Source organism: Alosa pseudoharengus, unplaced genomic scaffold (genome assembly GCF_046254945.1).
Source record: "Alosa pseudoharengus isolate Yale_2024_CS ecotype anadromous, Long Island Sound unplaced genomic scaffold, YU_APseudo_1.1 YU_APseudo_1.1_scf_22, whole genome shotgun sequence".
Classification (NCBI taxonomy): domain Eukaryota; kingdom Metazoa; phylum Chordata; class Actinopteri; order Clupeiformes; family Clupeidae; genus Alosa; species Alosa pseudoharengus.
The window spans coordinates 24,789,857-24,811,713 of record NW_027468680.1 but is presented as its reverse complement, the minus strand read 5'-3'; the positions used below and the strand labels follow the sequence as shown (position 1 = coordinate 24,811,713).

The 21,857-nt window shown below is 41.3% G+C and overlaps 1 protein-coding gene across 2 annotated transcripts; it reads left to right on the top strand.

Annotated features, from left to right (window-relative positions):
- The first annotated feature begins 11,825 nt into the window (after positions 1–11,825).
- tmem177 (transmembrane protein 177) lies at positions 11,826–17,267 on the top strand. Of its 2 annotated transcripts, none has more exons than XM_076299442.1 (2): positions 11,826–11,912; positions 15,871–17,267. In XM_076299442.1, the coding sequence occupies exon 2, from the start codon at positions 15,903–15,905 to the stop codon at positions 16,833–16,835; it is 933 nt and encodes a 310-aa protein (XP_076155557.1). In that variant the 5' UTR covers positions 11,826–11,912; positions 15,871–15,902; the 3' UTR covers positions 16,836–17,267. The 2 variants fall into 2 exon arrangements, with proteins under 2 accessions (XP_076155557.1, XP_076155558.1); XM_076299443.1 differs by lacking the exon at positions 11,826–11,912 and adding an exon at positions 14,014–14,816.
- Positions 17,268–21,857: the final 4,590 nt, after the last annotated feature.

Sequence of the window (21,857 nt, the reverse complement as noted above, 5' to 3'; positions counted from 1 at the left end):
TAGGCTACAAGGCTGTCTGTGCGTCACAAACACGACTGACCCCCTTACTCGACACGCTCAGTCAAAACCTTCCGTCGCAAATTGTGAAAAACATTGTTGTATGTCATAACAGACGGGATAATAAATTGCATAGGCTACGGTTTATATTGCGTCGCTTTACACATAATGTTAGTTGCATTGATTAAAAACTGTAACAATAATAGTAGCCTACATCGGGTGGCATAGCAGGCTATCTGTTCAAGTCATAGGTGACACCCAAAATGAATGACCTCCCCTGACAAGAGTTCGCGATAGTAAGTGTCTACATTGATGCACGGAAAGAACACAGCCTCCGAATTCGCACATAGAGCTCACAATATCATATCCAAAAAAGTTAAACGGATTGGCCAACCTCATCAGCTGTCTCGATTGTGTCACTATAATCCAACTTTTAGACCGTTATAGTCCTCCATACGTGTTCTTTTTTTTAAGCAAACGCCCGAGACAAGTGTGTAGCTACAACATACAAAGCGAAACTCATGGCTGACGTAGGCCGTATAGGACGTATCTTCTTGAGCGGTCACGGATTGAGACACATAAAGTTCTCAAGAACATTAGGTCTTTAAACATTTACCTAATATGTGTAGTTGCCTTAAAAAAGGAAAAGCAAAGGTGACAGTCCCCCCCCCTCCTATTTGTTTTCTCATCGGATCTGCATCGATCTCAAATATGACATTTCTAAAATCAAATTGACGGAAATCCGTCCTATGACGGAGAACTTTAATCCTTGCGTTATCTGTCTAATGTTAGCTAACTCATGAGTCATGACTTAACGTTAGTCATGCTGTGATCATTTACGAGTCAAATATAACATTAAACTAACATTAGCCAGCTTATAGTATCATGATTCAGTACATTAGTTCGCCAATGTCACCTAATGGAGCCAAGCAATGTCCAGGCCAGGGCTGCACATAAGCTGGTGCGCAGTGCTCATGAATGAATGAATGTTGGGACCAGTGGTGTAGTCTATTATATGTGATACGCAGGACTATGCAGTATACCCAGGGGTAGGTAGTAACATGCTACAAGTAACGCACATGAGTAAAAAAGTTTTCTTTTCGTGGAACGGCAACTTTCCAGATTCCTTTTTCAAAACGGTAGCCTACTTCTACTTTTACTCAAGTACATTTTTGAGCCAGTAATCTACTCTTTACTTCGCTACATTTTCAATTGCCTTTCGTTATAAATACAAGTTTATTATTGCCGGAGAAAGTATCTCAAGGGATAAAAGTGCACCTATCCCTTGGTGTACAACAGCTTAGGAGAAAAGAAACAGGGCTTCAGAATGCACTACGTTTCCCCACAATTATAAAAGTAATGACTGGCCTACCGGTATGTAGAATCAATCAGATCACATTGTAGCCTACTACACGGAAGTAGATGTTCTATATATCTAACAGCTCAGTTAAAGAAGCCCTATGCAACGATTTGAGCAAAAATGCCTTAATTATGCAGGTTGAGAGTTGTTCTGATGGTTCTACAACACTTTCTGGGTTGTTTGGTGGGTGCTTCGTCTCCCTCTATCGCTTCTCCGCGGAAAAAACGAATATGCAACTTTCTGAACCCGGACCGGGTAAATCCGGATGTAACTCAGAGGAAGTATCCAATCGCGCCTCGAAAATGTAGTCAGATTGTAGTTTCTAAGAAGACTGCAAAACGGACGCCGACTTGGCTTTGTTGCTGTTGAAATTGTAAGTAGCCTACCCTTGGATGAACTTCGTTTTTGTAATGTGGTTTGATAGTCTCTTGAACAATGTGTTTGCTCAACCGTTTTATTGTGAGCCCTGTGTTTAGCTTGGTTTCTTGATGGCTAGCTTGCTAGCTAGTGGGGGTTTAGCGTAGCAGTCACTTGCTACCGAAGCTGCAGGGGGAGCTATGTCGTGAAAAATGCGAGCCCAAATCCGGCGAAAACCCAGAAACAGCGAAGGAATAACCAGACCTGCATAGGGCTTCTTTAACGCAGTGACGTCTCGCCAGCTGCTGCATCTTCTGGTGAGACAGCATAGCAACGAGATGAGAGGTATGACATGACACAGAAAATTTAGCCTATATTAATTTTTGGCCAGCATCGTTCAACAATCACGTTGGGCAAGGAAAGCCAAAGTGTACCCACTTAAAGAGCATCACCATTTCAATATACCCACTTAAAATAGGCAAGGATACGTATAAACATTTCGGGTTGATCACAGTATACCCACTACAGCTAACTATAGACTACACCACTGGTTGGGACTGTAAAACTGAAAACAGGAATTTTATATTGTATATAACACTCTCAGGAATGTCTGCTGCGCACTGCACAGTGTTTTTTTTTTTGCACTACACATTTAGATTTTTTTGAACAAGGGAGTTGTACTGGTACGGTAAACAGGCTGGCCTTTCAGTAAAATTCAATTTATTTTATTTTGTGTTAAGCAGAAGATTTTTTGCTGTGCAAAACTGTTTAATAAAGTATATTATTTTATTTTTTTTGTACTTATGAGATACATTATGGTTTTTATTAACCGAGCAACAGAAAAATAACCGTTAGATTAATCGTCCAATTAGTCGACTAGTCAATAAAATAATCGCCCGATTAGTCGTTGTTTACTCCCAGTCCTACTGGAGGAGAAAAGGCACCAGAGTGTTGCCCATTGCAAAATAATAGTGGAAGGCCAATTATGGAGGGAGACATTCGGTCGGATCCTGGTGCTGTGGAAATGTGCAGCCTTTATGTGCAGGGTAATATGACATTCAAGGTTTATGTTAAAATGGTGATTTTTGTGTTCAGTGTCATATGGTGTTATGTGTACAGTTGAGGGGGATAATGTGAAGATCCTCCAGCCACCACAGCCCAGCATATCCAGGGATCCTCAGGCCCAGGTAATTGTAAAAAGGAATCAAATTGGAGTAACTGAATTATGTAGGTGCAGCCTGACAAATGTAAATTATTTTTCAGTAGGACGACGAGAGTGAGGACACACTGACTGCCAATTCAGACACTCACATCCAGGTTGAAACATTTTATCACTGCTATACTGTACAGTCAATAATCTAGGAGGATGACTATTACTTTCCAGTTTTACGTCTGTGAATTGAGTGACATATCAATGATAGGTTATCAACCGTCTCTGCTCATATTATTTTGCAGGAAGAGTTGCAACAGCTTCTGTCCCCTCCTGAGCCAACCTCCTCTCGGCCATCATGGACTCAAAGGACTTTCTTTGTCTTTGGTTCCTCATGCTCAAATGTTTTATGCATAATACATTTTCTTTTTGGGGGGTTCTGTAGGCTGGGACGGACAATGTGCGCAGCCTGTACAAGAGAATGCCTCAACTTGACTGTGAAAAAAACCAACTGGAAATTAAGAAACTAAAGCTCAAAATTGAGAAGCTAGAACATGACAAGAAGGTATTACTGGTAGATCTACATTTTACCAGTCCATCAATGTGTGTACAATCATTAATTGGTTTTCTTTCTGTAGTTTTTAGGAAAGCAAGAACTTGAATAAATGATCTTGAATGTGTTTATTGGTTGTGTTTTTTTTTATTTTAATGAGTGAAAAATTGGTTGGTGATTGCCTCACTCACTGCACACCCTGTGGGATGGTCAAGGGTCATGGGGTCAACAATGTCTGGGGGTAAAGGAATGTCATTTGGCACTATTTCTTTTCCGATTGTGGCTATATTGTGTAGCACCACACATGCAGCTACACAGGCCCTCTCACGAAGGCCTTTCAGACATGCAAAATCTGCCTTCAAAATGCCAAAGGTCATTTCAATTCTAGCCCTTGTGATGCTGTGGGCAGAATTGAAACGTTTTTGCAGCCTTGTTCGTGGGTCAACATATGGTGTTAGGAGATGTTTGAGGCATGGGTATCCACCCAGCAGCAGGCCATCAAAAAGCCCTTAGATGAAATGGAGAGCAAATGTCACGTGTAAATTTGTGTCCAAAAACAATTCTAGGATGCTGATTGCCTTACCTTCTTCAAATCTTGCAGATAGCGCGGACTCCCTAAAAATGCGGGAGTCGTGGACTGAGCCTGGCCACCTTGCGTCCAAGCTTGTCACCATGAACTGGAGATCACGTCATCTAAGAATTTAAAGCTATTTGGTCATTTTGGTAACATTCGTGCAAAAGTTAGGAACATGACTAAAGTTGAAGCAAACTGTTTCGCCTGAAAATGATCAACAGGACCAGCCCATGTGGATAACAAAAAAAAAAGAAAAACATAATGGCGAAGGAATGTGAAATATATATAAACATAATTGTTCAAAATTGTCAAAAAATGCAAACCAACACTTTGGCTTATGTGGGTCCAATAGGTGAAGAGAAGGTGAACTTGAGGTAGGACATGACGGCCTATTCCAATCACATATATCAAATACACCTAATACCTGCACGTTGATGCTGTAAAAAGATTTGCGATTGATATAATCGCCCTCATGCTCTCCCAGGGGTGCACTGATTGGGATTTGTGTGCAGTCAATGGCTCCTATTACTCTTGGGAAACCTAGGGAAATTGTTAGTCATAAGTCTCACAATTGTCTTTATGGAGGTAGCCTAGAATAGACCTATTTTGATATTAATAATTACCCGCGATTGCAATGCATTGCATTAAATTATATTTAAACCTTTCCTTAATTTGCAGAGTGGTTAAATGGCCAGGGACAAAACAACAAATGCATCCAACAGTTTAGATAGAACAATTACCTCTTTGTGAATCATACAACATACAGTATTCTTGCTCAGATGTTCAGCATCACCGATGGAATACATGAATTGTCTACTGGCAAAATATCTCAATGAAAGGCACATTATCTGCTCTATCGTAAGGGCATTGCTACGACGGGTGACATTAGACGTCTGCCTCGATCAGCTGACAAAGATAACGAATTCCCTCGGCTGAGAATCTAGATCTTTCATAGAGAATATCGTCCGGGTATGTCAGCGGATTCTGGCAGTCTCTAAAAACCCTCGTCCTGCGAAGAGAGCCCCTCACGATTTGTACTCCAATGTCGTATGGATCATCTAGGTACGCCGACATTGTCTCGAGAGAAATTGTTATGCCCGAGGCACCCCCATCGGAAACCTGTTGGTAGCATCGGCTAACTAGTGCCAGCTATCGGAGTGCGAAGCTGAGATAAGCTAGGAGTAAAAGTTCACACTTGGTATCATGTTTCCACACACTAAAAGGCACACTATGCAGGATTTTTAGCTTAATGTGCATGTTTTTTTTAGCTTAATTTATCTTCATTTAACAGCTTCAGAGTTATTGGAATGGTTATATGACTTTTTTCGGGTTGAATGGTGGCCGTCTCGCTTCCACCTAGTGCCTGTGAGCGGAAAAACCACCCTTGCAACTGTGGGCCGACGGCCTCAATGTCAGGAAGTATAACGAGTGTAACAAATTGCTTTACTGCATTCAAATACATATACACGCCAGGCACCGGCTAGAAAAAGGTAGCGATGGAGTTTCTCAGAGATTCGTCATGCGAGAGCCAGCGAAAAAGAAGCAAAAACCGAGAAAACAGTAAGGAAATTGCCAATACTGCATAGTTTACCTTTAAGGCCAATATCACACCGAACTTCTCCTTTAAGTCAAAATTGAAGACATAAGCACATGGTTGGGGAGGTATGCCAGTCTTCTCTAGGTTTGAAGTTAAAGGTGCTCTAGGCGATGCCACACATTTTTTAGGCTAAAACATTTTATGTCACTTACTGCAAACATCACCTAACCATCCACTAGCTGTCTGTGTCCTGAATACACTGTAAAAAAACGCAATCTCTGTGGACAGCTCAGGCTCCAAAAACGGCAACAAAAACAACCAGGGCAAACCTAGCCCATAAAAACATAACAAACTGTTCCAGCAAATCACAGACGAGATCCGCGTTTAATGGCGGCCTTACATTGTACGATTTTGGTCTGTTTTCACAGTCAGCGACTACATTTACAAAGTCGGACAGATATCATGGGAGTTGTACTGGAATCGCGGCGCGCTCCCGTCAACTAGATCGTTAAGTGTAAGGTGCCAATCTTAGCGGTTTTAAGTCAGTCAAAGTCAGTCCTTTTCTAGTTTTGCCGTTAGGCCAATATCAAACATGTTTGATATTATCGCAAGTCTTTCTAGTCGTGGCTCATGCAAATAGTGACGTGAACTATAAAAACCAAGTGACCTCTCTCCAACACCAAACAGGAAGGGGCAAAGTAGGCGACAGCTGTAGCCTATATGATTATTTGTTATTCTTATAATATTTGTCATTTCTTATACATATTTAGTCAGTGATAAGGAGGGCTTTAGATAGATTCAATTGCATGGGAGCAGCATGGGAGGGAGAGGGAGGAAATAGCGAGCTAGCTCTCTGTTTTGTTTGAAAGTCAACAGAAGTGACGTTACCCAGCATCGCTTAGAGTGCCTTTAAAGATGTAGATGGAATAAGAACTTGAGAACGAAGAATCGTCTGTCTCCTCCTTAGGGTTGACAGGCTTCGGAGAGAATTCAACAACTTATGATACCACAGAGCAATACCTTGAGAAATAGTTTGACTTCTCCGAAACTGGGCAACTTGTTCAACATCCAGTGTTTCAACTTCAAGGAAAAACAAGAAATCAGCTTCTGGTAATTGACCACAGCTGTAGCTGCCCTTCAGATGTAAGCGGATCTCGATATGGATGAGCTCTACAACGAGAGTCTGGCGACAAAGTCACCAATACAGGGCCATCTTGGGAAAACAGTCACGTGACAGTTCAGCTTGCGTTGCTCCAGTACTACGTCGTGCAACGTGAGCTGAATTATCACGTGACTTTTCCCAAGATGCCGCCAGCCTGTATACGTGACCGGTACTGTTTCTAAACTACTGTACCTTTTTAATAAACTGTCTGTACACTTACAAAGTTCTCAATGCTTCGATTTACATGTAGGGCCCCTCATTATGTTACCGTGGAAGTGTGGTGACATTTTGAGTCTTGTTAATGGTATAGAAATAGCTGTTTCTTTTGACTTTGCGTGTGCCTCGAAGACTAGCATTAAACGCTAATTAGCGGTTTGTGGTAAAACTGGTCACGTTCGATTAGCATGAAAACATATCTCAGAGAACGGACGAACTCGGTACACATGTTATTAACCCCTAGGTTGATTTTTGTGCCGGGATTGTGCTTTAAAATGTAGAGTCTGGGAACTCACCGTTGGTAGTGCTGTCGTGGAAAAAACTAGTCCACTTTCGAATCCACTAGCAATTTATCACTTGAATATTACTAATTAGCACTCTGGGACAAGGCGTCCGAAGGAGACAGAACAGAAAGGAGATCTCTGAAGACTGCTGAATCTTTATACACCGTATTGCAATGATAATCCAGTCTAAACGATGTTCAGACCAGGTGTCAAGCAATAGGGTGAGGTGAGATGTCATCAGATGGCGGCCCCCGATGAGATCTGAAATCAAAATGGCTGCGGCTTATCTTTTTATACTCCTTAACCTTGAAGTTGGGCCTTCTCGCCTCCCTCGAAAGACACCTGTTGGTCTATCATCATCCACCAAGGTTACGGATATTGGTGGGACCCCTTGTCATATCATGCATAAAAATTATATGCAAAACTGTCTAATTCTGGTTTTTCCAGTTTCCATTACCTCATCCTCTCGCTCTTGACCGTCTAGGCCCAGTGTCACTGTGCACTCATTCACCCCACTCTTTGACACCTGGCCTGGTCTGCTTAAGATGTGTACAGGCCTTGAAGTCTCATAATAATTGCAGTAATATCAAAGTTTATAAAAAAACATACATGCATCCTTTAAGTCATAGAAATCCACCACAGTGCTCAGTCCGAGGGGCGGGATAATCGGTTCAAATTCCCTCTGCACGCAATAGGACCACGCTACAACTCATGAGTCCCATGCGTTTTCCCACCAGTGGAGCTAGTTGGCTAGTTCAAACTTTTGTCAACTTAAAAAAAGCCTGTGTCACGCTGTTCGCCAACAGCAACATCAATCTTCTTTGTTTTCAAGTAGCAGGCAGTATTTCCAGGCTTCAACCAGTGATGCTTTTCATTCAGACTTATGTACACATTCATTTATTTGAGTGTTTTTCATGATTGTGTTGCCATTTCTTTCCCCCTGTTTGCTTTGATTGATAACTAAGGTGATTAAAATCAGAGGAAGGTTAAGTTTAAAATAAAAGTGTTAAAATGTAACTTTTTTTTGTTCTTGTCCATATCTGAAATAGGTTAAAAAAAATCAATAATTATCAATATTGACTGATATTAAACACTTATATTGTGATACAATTTTCAGCCATATCGCAAGCTCTGGGGTAGCAAAAATCTAAGACTACGTTTACACGAAGCAGGGTATTTTCCTAAACGAATATCTGGCCATCTACGTTTGCAAATAAAACTGCATGTACACGAGACCGTTTTTTTTTTTTAAATGTGTTTAAATTGTGTAAATGTGTTTTAAATGTGTAAATGTGTTTACATTTTTTGATGTTAATCACTCCTATTGTCTATCCAAAGTAAAGTGCCTGTTTCGAAGTTAACTGATGGTCAACTCAACCAAAATTATGATATTGTTTGCACCTCCAAGTGGTCTGTGACATTAAGCTTGTGTGAAAGAATTAGGTGGCATATGTGAACGCAGCCGCCATATTGCTGGGGGCAAACACCGTACTGTCTACGGGCAACACTGGCCGGCAATCAGAGACAACTATTTGATTTCCAATCAGAGACACCTGCACAAGGAAAATAGCCTATTACTATATGGAACTAGAGGGGGAAAAGTGCTGCCACGGCACTAGTCATCAAGCAGCTGTCCGAGCAATTCAACACACCTCACGTAGATGGCTCTTTCCATAGACAGTAAAAGAAAGGCTGTTACTCTGCCGCTTAAATTCGCGTCAGGTCGCTCCGCTCAATTTCGCTCCCCGCTTCACTTAAAAATCTAGCCTGGGTTTTCCCATGCTGCCTTGCGCGCGATTTTATTCAATGAGATGAGGTCTGACGTTAGCCAGGCTATTAAAATCATCCCGCTAAAATTGTTCCACGCTCGCTACAGTTTAAAAGAGGGAGAAATAAATACAAGCCGAATTGTCGCCTTAAACAGAAAACTTAAATCCCAAAGAACTAGATCAACGGCATAGAACATTTATTTTAAAATGCAACACCGATAGTGCATCAACAAACAAGCTTGGCAATGTCAATACACATATAGTACAGGCCAAGAGTTTGGACACACCTTCTCATTCAATGTGTTTCCTTTATTTTCATGACTATTTACATTGTGGATTCATCAAAACTATTAATGAACACATGTGGAATTATGTACTTAACAAAAAAGTGTGAAATAACTGAACATGTCTTATATTCTAGTTTCTTCAAAGCAGCCACCCTTTGCTCTGATTACTGCTTTGCACACTCTTGGCATTCTCTTGATGAGCTTCAAGAGGTAGTCGTCACCTGAAATGGTTTTCCAACTGTCTTGAAGGAGTTCCCCGAGATGCTTATCACTTGTTGGCCCTTTTGCCTTCACTCGGCGGTCCAGCTCACCCCAAACCATCTCGATTGGGTTCAGGTCCAGTGACTGTCGAGGCCAGGTCATCTGGCGCAGCACTCCATCACTCTCCTTCTTGGTCAAATAGCCCTTACACAGCCTGGAGGTGTGTTTGGGGTTATTGTCCTGTTGAAAAATAAATGATGGTCCAACTAAACGCAAACCGGATTGGCATGGCATGTCAATGCAGGATGCTGTAGTAGCCATGCTGATTCGGAATGCCTTCAATTTTGAATAAATCCCCAACAGTGTCACCAGCAAATCACCCCCACACCATCACACCTCTTCCTCCATGCTTTACGGTGGGAACCAGGCATGTAGAATCCATCCGTTCACCTTTTCTGCGTCGCACAAAGACACCGCGGTTGGAACCAAAGATCTCAAATTTGGACTCATCAGACAAAAGCATTTCCACTGGTCTAATGTCCATTCCTTTGCTTCTTGGCCCAAACAAATCTTTTCTGCTTGTTGCCTCTCCTTAGCAGTGGTTTCCTAGCAGCTACTTGACCATGAAGGCCTGATTCGTGCAGTCTCCTCTTAACAGTTGTTCTAGAGATGTGTCTGCTGCTAGAACTCTGAGGCATTCATCTGGTCTCTAATCTGAGCTGCTGTTAACTTGCAATTTCTGAGACTGGTGACTCGGATAAACTTATCCTCAGCTGCAGAGGTGACTCTTGGTCTTCCTTTCCTGGGGCGGTCCTCATGTGAGCCAGTTTCGTTGTAGTGCTTGATGGTTTTTGCAATTGCACTTGGGGACACATTCAAAGTTTTCACAATTTTCCAGACTGACTGACCTTCATTTAATGATGAAGTAATGATGGCCACTCGTTTCTCTTTACTTAGCTGATTGGTTCTTGCCATAATATGTATTCTAACCGTTGTCTAATAGGGCTGTCGGCTGTGTATCAACCTGACTTCTGCACAACACAACTGATGGTCCCAACCCCATTAAAGGGACACCAGGCAACGTTTTCGTATTAATTACTCATCTTCGTGAGTCGGTATAGGTTAAATGACTCATTACTGGGCGAATGAAGACTCTCTCGCCCGCCCCTACTGCCTGTAGGAAGAATATCCCGCTTGCAAGTTCAGTGTATCATACCCGCCGACCGAAGCAGGATCAGTTTACATCCTGCATCCACAGCACAGAGGCAGGCTAACGAAACGCTAGCGATTGTTGCAAACGTGTGTTTAATGGCAGAGCCAGCGAAGAAGCAGCGAAAACCCTTGACGGAAGATGCAAAGAAAAGGAAAAGAGCTTCAGACCGAGCAAGTGGGAGTTTCGTAGAGAAAAAGCATCAGGCTTGCCTGGTGTCCCTTTAATAAGGGAAAAAAAATCACTAATTAACCCTGACAAGGCACACCTGAGAAGTGAAAATTTCAGGTGACTACAGTAGGCCTACCTCATGAAGCTCATTGAGAGAAGATAGATACTTTATTGGTCCCCAAGAACACCAAGGGTTTGCAGCGCTATCAAAAAAGCAAAGGGTGGCTACTTTGAGGAATCTAAAATACAAGACATGTTTTCAATTATTTCACACTTTTTTGTTAAGAACATAATTCCATTATGTTCATTCATAGTTTTGATGCCTTTAGTGAGAATCTACAATGTAAATAGTCATGAAAATAAAGAAAACGCATTGAATGAGAAGGTGTGTCCAAACTTTTGGCCTGTACTGTAAGCATAAAACTAAGGGTTCAGTGGGATTAATTGCCTAAAGAATACAGGCTTAGCATCCAAATTTTACTTTCAGCCTTCATATGAAGCATATTCAAATTGCTCACGTTTTTCTTTGATCGTAGCACACTCACGTGTCCGCGAAATGTGTCTTTTTAGATTCCAAAATGAATCTTAGGCCTACTCACTGAAACAGTGTCACCACATGGTCTACATTGTATCTAGTTGTTTTGTAGGAATAATAGCCTACACTTGTATGACTTATCAGTTTCCTTTCTAAAACATTTAGCGAACTCCATCCCCATCAACGAACTTACAGACCAATATTTGTGTACTTTATTTAACAGCCAAGACTTGTGTCAATGTGGACGTGCTTAGATGATCAAGTTAAAATAATAACTCCATCACTGTTGTGTGAAAAGCACACTTATTTTACATTCGCCAGTAGCCTAATTGATCCAGCTCATTTCGGTAGTTCTGAATACGTAGCTTTTAATTTGACAAAATGCTCAAGACGTTGCTATTGCTGACTTCACGCTGGAGTTGATGGTATTGTAGGCTACTGTACTGTCGCTGTTTTCACATAGCCGGAAGTAAACTCATGTGGTTATGTACCTTAAGTTCAATCGTATCCTTCAAAATATATTGGGGAGTCAAAGGATCTTTACATCAAGTGGGTACTTTTTGCAAGTAGGCCTATGTGTTTTGAACTGTATATAGCCCTACGGCTTACATTTGCAATCCTCTTAGTTTACCATGACTACAACTTGGTGGCAACATGTAGCAAATTGCAAGCTGACTAATGGTATCAATAGCTAAAAATGAGTGTTAACGTTACATTTAAGTTAACTACGACAGCCGAGAATGCACATTTATCCACTTAATGGTAGCCTAATGCGTTATTAAGCTTAGGGTTAGGGCTGTCAGCGCAGTTTGTATGTTACCGCGTTGTCGTCACATCTCTTCAGTGGCATTCGACCTTCAGGACCAGTCAACATGACATGCGTTTGGTAAATAGGCTATTTGACACTCAATTCACTGCGGGGGTAGTGAAGACCCCGTTTTAGTCTACACACAATTCGCTTACATGTATACGTTTGGGGTGATGGGTAAATCATACTCATGTCCCTGACAAGCCCGAGAACAGACAGTCCTAATGTACAGCTTACTTTTTATGCCAGGCTTCAATTTGGCTCGAACTCAAGATAACATCACATTGACTAAATATGACAGCTTTCCATTTGCATAGTCATGGAATGCACATGAGAAATTGTTGCATCTGGTATGCGCATGCAAACTGGTTGGCTTTCCTGGTAAATGATAATAATAGCTTAGTGCATTTTACAAAACCTCCTTGCTATGTTATTTGTCCACTAGGGTGCGATAAAGTGAAAATGATTAGGCTACCTGCTTGTTTTAGCTTGCCATGTTCCCTTAAAGATGACATTTTTATATATTCCATATTTTACCTTGGTCTCTGATGTTAGTATAGAAGGTATGCAGGTCTGTCAAACGCATACTCAGATGCTATTTCAGAAGCCCATGGTTACAATACAATGAGAATAAGATGGCCCATTTCAGCAGATATCTAGTGCCCCTCATGTTTACCTGGTACCCACATGAATAATTAAGTGAGTTTTTAAGCTGATTGGCCACCTTCAAGTCAAGTGTATTAATATAGCGCATTTCATACACAGAGGTCATTCAATGTGCTTTACATAAACAAAAGCATAGAAGGGCAATAGTCAAAGAATAGTTTAAAAAGTAGAATAAAAAAGAAAACATAAAACACACAAGGTAATAGTACATACAAGCATAAAGGGGCAATAGTTTAAAAATGTTTAAAAAGTAATAATTAAAAGACTTGGATTTTCAGAAAAAATCCAATCCGCGTCCACAAACACTGTATCAGTTTCACAGTAGATACGATGCATAGATATATGCTGGCGGTGAGTAGGCCTATAGTGGTTAAGGACATGGGCTAGTGTGCAGTACCCTGAAAAGTTGTGGGTTCAATTTCCGGCTTTCACCAATGTGCCCTTGAGCAAGGCACTTAACCCCATGTTGCTCCGGGGACATATGTAAGTCACTTTAGATAACAGTGTCTGTTAAATTAATTAATGTAAATGTAGATACCATGTGCGTCCGTCCACATTACTCCATTGATATGCAAATCTAATAGGACGATCTAATGTGGATGGTAACAAAAGTGTGTCGGATACAAACAAATCTGAGCTAGTGTGGACACGATATTAGAGTGAGAGTGAGATTTTCCACACACTGTTCATTACTCCCCTAGTAAGCACATGAATAAGGTCCTGGGGCCTCATGTACAAAGACTTGCGTGGATTTCATACTAAAACATTGCGTACGTGCAAACCTGAAAAGTAGCGTACGCACAAAAAAATCCTGATTTATGAAACTGTGCGTACGCAGCATTCCACGCAGCCTTTCTTTGTACATCCCAATTAACGTGAAATTAAGCGTACATGCACGAGCATTACACTCCACCCTCTCTCCTCCCTCAATCACACTCATTTTAATATGCTAACTAGAAGGCCACTCGAGAGCGCAGACCTCCGCGAAGACAAAATGGCCTATCCCGCAATATTAATAACAATGAAAACTCATTTGTGGATCCATTCATACTCGAACCTGCTCCAAAGTTTAATAATTGAAATCATCAAATTAATAAAAAAATAAAAAAAATATCTCCAGCGAATGCGAGCTAGAAGTGTTTATCCGACAAAATGTCAGTAATCGTACGTCTTTATCATCTGTAATTAATAACAAAAAAAAATCAGTAGTGGCAGAGCGTAGCAGTGGCTAGCTATAGGGTCAGAGACCGTGGTAGAATTATTGGTCAGTCTGCAAGTAGGTGACAGGGTTCGCATAACTGGGTTTGATGTATTTGAACCATTACAACACAACTGCATTAATTAAAAAAAACATTACATCAATCGTGTCCAAGTAGGCTACCACGCATCGCGCACTCGAGGTGGAATAAACAAAGTTGATCCAGGCCACATCGCCACAACATTACGATTTCTGGATCATATCCCTATATGTGTGACAACAATAATGCGAATGCTTACTCGAGGAAAGTCAAAGTATCCTATGCAGTCAATCACACTAAGGGAAATAGCTTATATCCGCGCTTATTAGTCAGCCTATCTATTCTATCTATATGTGTAGGCTATAGGTTTCACATTCCCTTTTAATTCGTATCCTCTAATAAGTCTACAGTTTTCATCACAGATAGGTTGTTGCATAACTTAGTAGAATTTGAGCATGTTGCATGTCCATTTATATAGAAACATAGGCCTACTTTCGAAGTCATTCGAATCATTTTTAATAATCCACGTTTCACAATATACTGTGCAAATAAAGGCCTAGACTCGCGATCAACTAATGTTGTTGCGCTGCATTGCCTCTAAGTGTCGCCAACTGACGATACACATTGGAAATGTGCGTACGCCAGACATGAAGTTTGCGTGGAGGACCGCACATTCTCACGTTCAAGTCAGTCTTCGTACATCCGGACGTGAGCGTGAGAAGTGGCGTACGCAGCATTTTTGTACGTACGCAAGCTTTGTACATGAGGCCCCTGGTCTGGTATCGTCAAATCAGCGGATGCGTTTGATTGAATCGGCTCTGTGCAGATCTGGCTAAAAGTCATGTTTGTATTGATAGATTCAGCCAGATCTGTGCAGCGCTACAAGATTGAACGCGCCCACTGATTTGACGATACCGGACCAGGAAGCCATGGAATTTTCTTTCTACAGATACAGGTCTTGTTATAACTTCTCTGTATACTTTCAAAGCTTACAATACTTTGGTTTGTCTGTAGAAACCCTCACCACACTACCACAGAGGTGTGATTATATTTTGAGCATTGTTAGTGGTATAAAAATAGTGATGTGGCACCTTGCCCTGTTAGCATCACTGTAAGCCCATTCAGTGATAATGCAAATAAACAGTCTTGCTCAAAACGCCACCAATTAACGTAATTTTTAACTACCGTAAATAGACCCTAGGTTGCATTTACTCCCATAGTTACACTTTAATCAGTATGTTTATCACAATGTGCACTGTAAGGTTTGAAGATAATACTACCAAATAAATATTAGTTCACATTGTTGTTGTTTGTACAGATAAGCTGTTGAAAATTGCCTGCACATGAAAATTATGTAAGGGATAACGGCCGCCGAGGTGTCCTGTTATACGGAATTAATGGACGAGGGCGAGGGGCAAAGTCCTCCGCCCGAGTCCATTAATTTCGTATAACAGGACACACCTCGAAGGCCATTATCCTGCTTATCACCCGGTTGCCACTGTAAAGCAAAGGAAACACGTGGTTTCGTTTAATAAGAAGCTCAAGTTCAGCTTGTTGTACAACTTCCGATAGCATGGACAGTTAGCTTGTTTACAGTTGATTCCATTGTTGCGAAGCCTGCAACCGTAGTCCTACTATGGTTGTTATAGTTACCATTCATAAGCATTGATATGGAACGGTGTCCTGTTATTCAGAATTAATAGCCACCCCACCAGCCAATCAGAAAAGAGTATTTCTTCTCTCCGGGTGATAAAGGCTATTAATTGTACTAAAACCATGTTGTGTTTCTCAACAGGAAAATCACCATTCTGAGAAAAGGAGTGCCAAATGAGTTTCTCATTTCTGAAAATCTCTGCATTTCTGCAGAAGTACCGAACGCCAGTGTTACTCGTTAGCTGTGGGGGAGTTTTCACAGCCAATATTTTCTATCATGTTTTTCCAAATGGGACATATAGGAAGCTGTATCAGGCCTGGAGCAAAGGAGAACCTGCCAGTCTGTCTGAGAAACTGGAGAACACATTTCAAACGGTGTTAAATGATTGTGCTGTCGGCTCATCCGAAAACTTCAGTGCCTTTGCGTCCTTTGGCTTTCACCCAATTGGTGCTGGCATTCCCTGGCTACCTTCTGGTGCCCAAGTGGGCATACCAGCCAATTTCAACAGTACTCCAGACGACCCAGCTGGCATCACCAATCGCACCATACTTATAAATGGTAGAGAGGTCGAGTGGGACAGTGATATTGGCAGCAGCCTGAAAGAGTCTCTTGTGTTTTCCTCCGAGGCACAGAAGTTTGCCATAGCACGGGAAGTGCTCCGGTTGGATTCGGCTGGGCCAGTGTTGCATGCTGCGGTGGCTCCAGCTTGCCTGGTCGGGATTTGTGTCAACAGCGTGGTGCTTAAACATATCTTTGGGCTATACGCTGGTCCCATTCTGGCCAGGGGGCTGGTCAATTTAGTTGTGGTTGGTTTGGGTGCTGCGTTCTACTTGCTGGCAACTGATGAAGTTAGCCAGTGGATGGACTACAGGTCAGATCGCCGCGCAGCAAGCCTCTCTCCTGAGTACACCAAAGGAGGAGTGGAGTTCTATGACAAGATCATCTCCCGTAATAAGACTCTACGGATGCTCATGGGCGAGAGGGGGGAAGAGATGTATGCACCAAGTGGCAATCTTTTCCCATCTAACATGTTCAGTTTGAAACACGCTCCATACACTGCTCGAAGGGAAGGAGTTGCCAACCTTTTAAAAGAACACAAAATGTAGAGGAGAAACCCACCATTTCAACCATGAAGTGTGTAACTTATTATCAAAATTATTAGCATTACTGTGTTATGCTGGTGATTTTCTGCATATATGAGAGTTATGTGTACTGTAGAACATGAAGTGTTATATTTGAACATGGAAAAGTCCTTGACTAAACGTATCTACAGCAATTTGCAGGATTCAGCCATCATTGGTATTGGAAAAGATTTGAAAGAGCTGCCCTTTTTGGGGGTATGTATTTTATAGCAATACTGATAAGGCATGAGATGGCTCCCTTGTGTGTCACAGTTGTTCTTGTGTTCTGAGTTGTTAAGTATACTCATCAACTTATTGAGAGACAGAAAGAAGTATACAAATTCAGCAAATTTGTATACTTCAACAAACCCCTTTTGAGAAATGACTAAATGCCTAATAAAAGAAGGACCGAATTCAGCTGAAAAGACTGGTAACTTATAGCGAGAGGACCTCACTACCTGACATCTTATGAGACATGCTAATAAGGTGGCTAAACTCTAGTTGCTAGCATCTGTCACCTGCTTAGTTGCCACACTGTTCATCCACAAGTTAACTATTGTCTATTTTCTATGTGGAATGTGGATGTTGAAAGTAATTGTGGTGAATAATTACTTAATATTAATCCTAGACTGGCGAACTTCAGGAAAACTCAGGAATCAGGTTTATTCTGTTACAAGCTGAGAGGGTACAAAAAAGGTCTATGGTCTATGTAGGCCTAGCCCAGGCCTGAAAGGCCTAGGTTGGCCTGTAGCCAACTCCTCCTCTCCTCAGCTACATCCTTAGTCCAAGTCTAGAAATCTAAATCTGACAAACATTGCAATTTAGTTACTTTTAAATGCTTTAAACAAAGAACAAAATGGCGCCAAGAACAAGCCCACATGATTGGTTCTCCAGTTGGCATCAGACACACCTACTCACACCCACTTCACACCTATCTGAATAGCATGAGGAGAGATATCTTATATATCAGAAATATCACTTATAGAATGTTCCAAACATTCTCACAATCAAATCATTACAATCCTTGTACTGAGACTATCACAATGATACCGAACATGAATACATTTACATTTCATGACACATGGATACATTATCTCAAGGTAGCATCCTTTGTCTTGTGTACCTGATAGTCCTTAACCAGCACATTAGCATTCCATTGGGGGAGGGGAGGGTGTCTTTGTTTAAACCAAGAAGGGTTACGTGGCTAACTAAAAGCAGTCTTGAAGTTCAATTATTATCCATTTTAACCATAAATTTATTGCTATCAATGTACAGTAGACATTTTTTTTTAAATAGTCTGGTAAGATCTGCAATGAAGGGGGGGGGGGGCAACAGGCTACAGCGCCCGTACCAGGTACGGGTCCAAGTGCCCACGGGGACCCAGGTTCAAATCTGACCTGCGGTCATGTCCCGCCCCATCTCTCTCTCTCCCACTCACTTCCTGTCTATCTTCACTGTCCTATTGGAATAAAGGCAAAAAGCCCCAAAAAATATACTTAAAAAAAAAAAAAAAGATCTGTAATGAAAGGCCAAGGTCATCATCTAGTACCACTGCTGCCAAAATGGTATTCTAAGAACAACTGTGCCCAGGCCCGGGGTGGGTAATCGGGAGAATTCCCGGTGGGCCGCTTCACTTTTGGGCCGGTCGAGGAAAAAATATTGACATTTTGTCACGTTAGTCTAACTTCTCTTAAAGTAGGCTACACGTTCGGCATTCTGTGCATGGCACCGTTGCCTCTGCATGGGTTGTAGCCTACCGTGTGAGGGAGTTCTCCCCTCCCAAAAAGAGTTGGTTGGGTCCATATAGCCTGTCTTTTCCAAAAATTTTTTTTTAGATACGGATAGCCGGGCCGGCCCTACAGTAGCCATAAGCGTCAGGAAGGATGGATGGTAGAAAGAGGCCAGGAGGGACTGAAACGGCCAGGTAGATGCTGCTAAATGTGCCAAGCTTCTATTAGGCCTACAGACAAAAGACAAAAGTGGCAACTGGTAAAGAGGGATAGCCTATAGGCAATGATTATTAGCAGTTATTGGGCTAATATTGGACGTCTGTAGCGTTGTCAAGCTATTTGCAAGCAACATATTACATTTCTTAAAATATTAGCCTTTTGAATCCGATTCATAGACTTTGCAGTATGTAAATATAAATAACAAAACTGAAGTTTGTTCTGTGTAGGCCTATGCGGTAAAAATTGTAGCCTCTGAGCAGCAGATCAACCAGTCAACCACTGAAAATGATGAGCCCGAAATTAGTGAAAGAGCAAAATATGAATGCTACATGATGAACATATGCCTTTTTTTGCTTAGAAGAGGGTGTAGTAAAGGAGTAGGCTAAATCACCAAACAACAATATAGCCTACCCATGCAAAAAACATGTAGCCTAAACATTAGTTCAATATGCCTCTTTGTGGAAGCGTGGGATAGGCTACATTTCTTTGTTTCTGTCTTTCTTTCTGTTTTTGTTAAAGGAACCATATGTAAGAAATGTATTTCAATTAATCATAAAATGGCCCTGATATGTCACTAGACATTAAGAAATCATGTTAATTTCAAATACTTATATCACTGACAACTGTAGTCCGGCCAGGATATTGCCATTTAAAAAGTGAAGTTGCAGCCCTCAACTGATGTTGATGTTGTGTTTTGTCATGTCATGTTGTGTTTTGGCCTGATGCACCACCCTCTACCTATCTACTAATCACAAAGTCAGTAGTGTTTTGGCATCCGGGTTGGCAACCTCGAGTCGGGGGAGGAGGAGGGGATACACCGCTCTACAGTAATTTGAAAGTGATTGCAGTACCAGTTTTGGCCAAAATCTTACATATGATTCCTTTAACTTGTGGAATAGTGGAATATTTTTTGTTAACTTCTCAGTTGAAGTGAATTATTGTATAATCTTTACACATTTGTTGAACCATGGTACTAATAAAAAGTACAGGATATTAAGAGCTGAAATGTTGCTTCATTTATCCAATTTCCACCACTATGGAAAACGTGGGCCGGTCTTGGGCCTGAAACTCCCGGGCTGAAAAGTGGCCCCACTCCGGCCCTGACTGTGCCACAGACACAGAATAGAACAAACCCACCCCCCCACCCCTCCCTTAATGAAGACATCTCCAAACCACTGCATTCCAGCTGTCCCACTTGTCCTTTGGGCCACCTTCCCTCTGTCGTTTTACAAGCCATCTCACCCACACTCCTGCCTGCACTCACACACGTGGTAAATGCTTCACTAGATTTTGTTACTTTCCCCAGTGCAGTATGTGGCTTGTGCTGCAACAGTTCTTATAACTTGTTGGATTTGTTGGGAGCCTTTGACACACTGAACCACTTGATGTGCTCCACTTAGTAGCTCATATCACATACAAGCTACAAGTTTCAGTGCAATGGCATGGTGGTCCCCCCACCACACACAGACACTTGACTTGACAAGCTAGCAGTTAAAACGCTTTCACATGCATATGAATGTAGGTCAGCAATACAAAGAGCACAACATTGCTTATCACCTCTGCTGCCATAGATGCATATGAACGTAGGTCAGCAATGCAGGACCAGAGTGCAGCACCAGCTTATTTAAACTCCTTTTCCCTCATCACAATCTACCAGGAAATGACATCAGTATCAATCACATTAATCTTCTCTGTGGTTCATTGTTTGAGGAATGAGCCATCTATCTCCAGCATATGCAGATCTAACTTCCAAGCACAATACAGAGCTTTTTCTGCTGGCCCAACTGATTTGTTTAGCTGCATATAAAATACAAAATATTTGGAGGGAAAATAACCATATATATATAACACCAGAGAAATTGTTACCCTGATTGTCTGACTGACCACCCAGTGAAATACAGAGAGCTTTTTGGTCGGAAGTAGGTGATTATAGTGTATTTTTTTTTGTTGCTCATTTTGAGTAAGTGTTGTAACATGCTCTGTTGTTGATATTAATTAGACACAGATTTTGCTAGATGAACACGTCTCGCCCCAGTTACAATGAACAGTGCGAGACTCCGTGATGAGAGGACCTGGAGACTGTTGTGGTTAAAGCTCTAGAATGTGATGTTGTTCCACACCAAACACAGGCACACATATGCATGCATTTATTTCAGTTAAAACAATGACAATGAGATGAAGGGATTTATTATTTGTTTCATCGACATTTATATAAAATATATCACACACAAGACCAACCAGTTGTCTCAAGCACTCTTGATTCCTTCCATTAGATAAAAACAATGTGGTGTGTCATTTATTCAGAGATTGCTTCAAGTTTGCAACAAATGCTTGATACTAGCTACTCTGTTATACTAGTCATTAAAAGCAAGTTCAGTGTTTGGATCTTTGATTTCCTGCATAATTTGTAACTCAACTCTCAGTTTTTCAGGCAAGATGCTAAACAAAAACTGGCCTCAGATGCACATAAGCTAGATGGCACTGTTTGACACATCTGAATTTCTTACCTGTAATTGCCATGACAGGTTTCATGTAGTGGAAAAGACACTTTAGACAATATCAGACACCTATGATGAAAGCAGGGATATTGGAGCTATTTTTGACCTTACATATTCTGATAAAAGCCAAATTTGTTTGTATAAATGGAAACAATTGAGTGATTCAACATGTCAGGAACCATTATTGTGCTATTTTTGACTTCTATTCTTTAACTGGCAGGTTGCATCAAGCATATTAAAACAGTGCTGTGACATTCTGCTCAAGTTGGAAGTATAATTAGGCCTAACAAGCACACATTTCTCATAAGTACGTGGCCCTCTCCTCACGAAAGGTAACTGACAGATACAACAGGTTCTCATTATAGACCTATGAGAGACTGTAAAGAAAAGCTGATATGTTTTATGGCTCGGTTTAATTGTGCAGTAAAAATTTCGACGGCTTGTCTCCGTCTGTGTAATTTTTCCACAGTTTGAATGTGTGTTTATACTTGCCTACTTTTAATGGATGTTCTCTGCTAACAAGAAATCCCCCTCTTCAATTCCACTAATTAGTTGACCTT

What these genes read in the sequence shown, in the direction of transcription:
- tmem177 (XM_076299442.1), top strand. Translation starts at nt 15,903, where the DNA reads ATGAGTTTCTCATTTCTGAAAATCTCTGCATTTCTGCAGAAGTACCGA.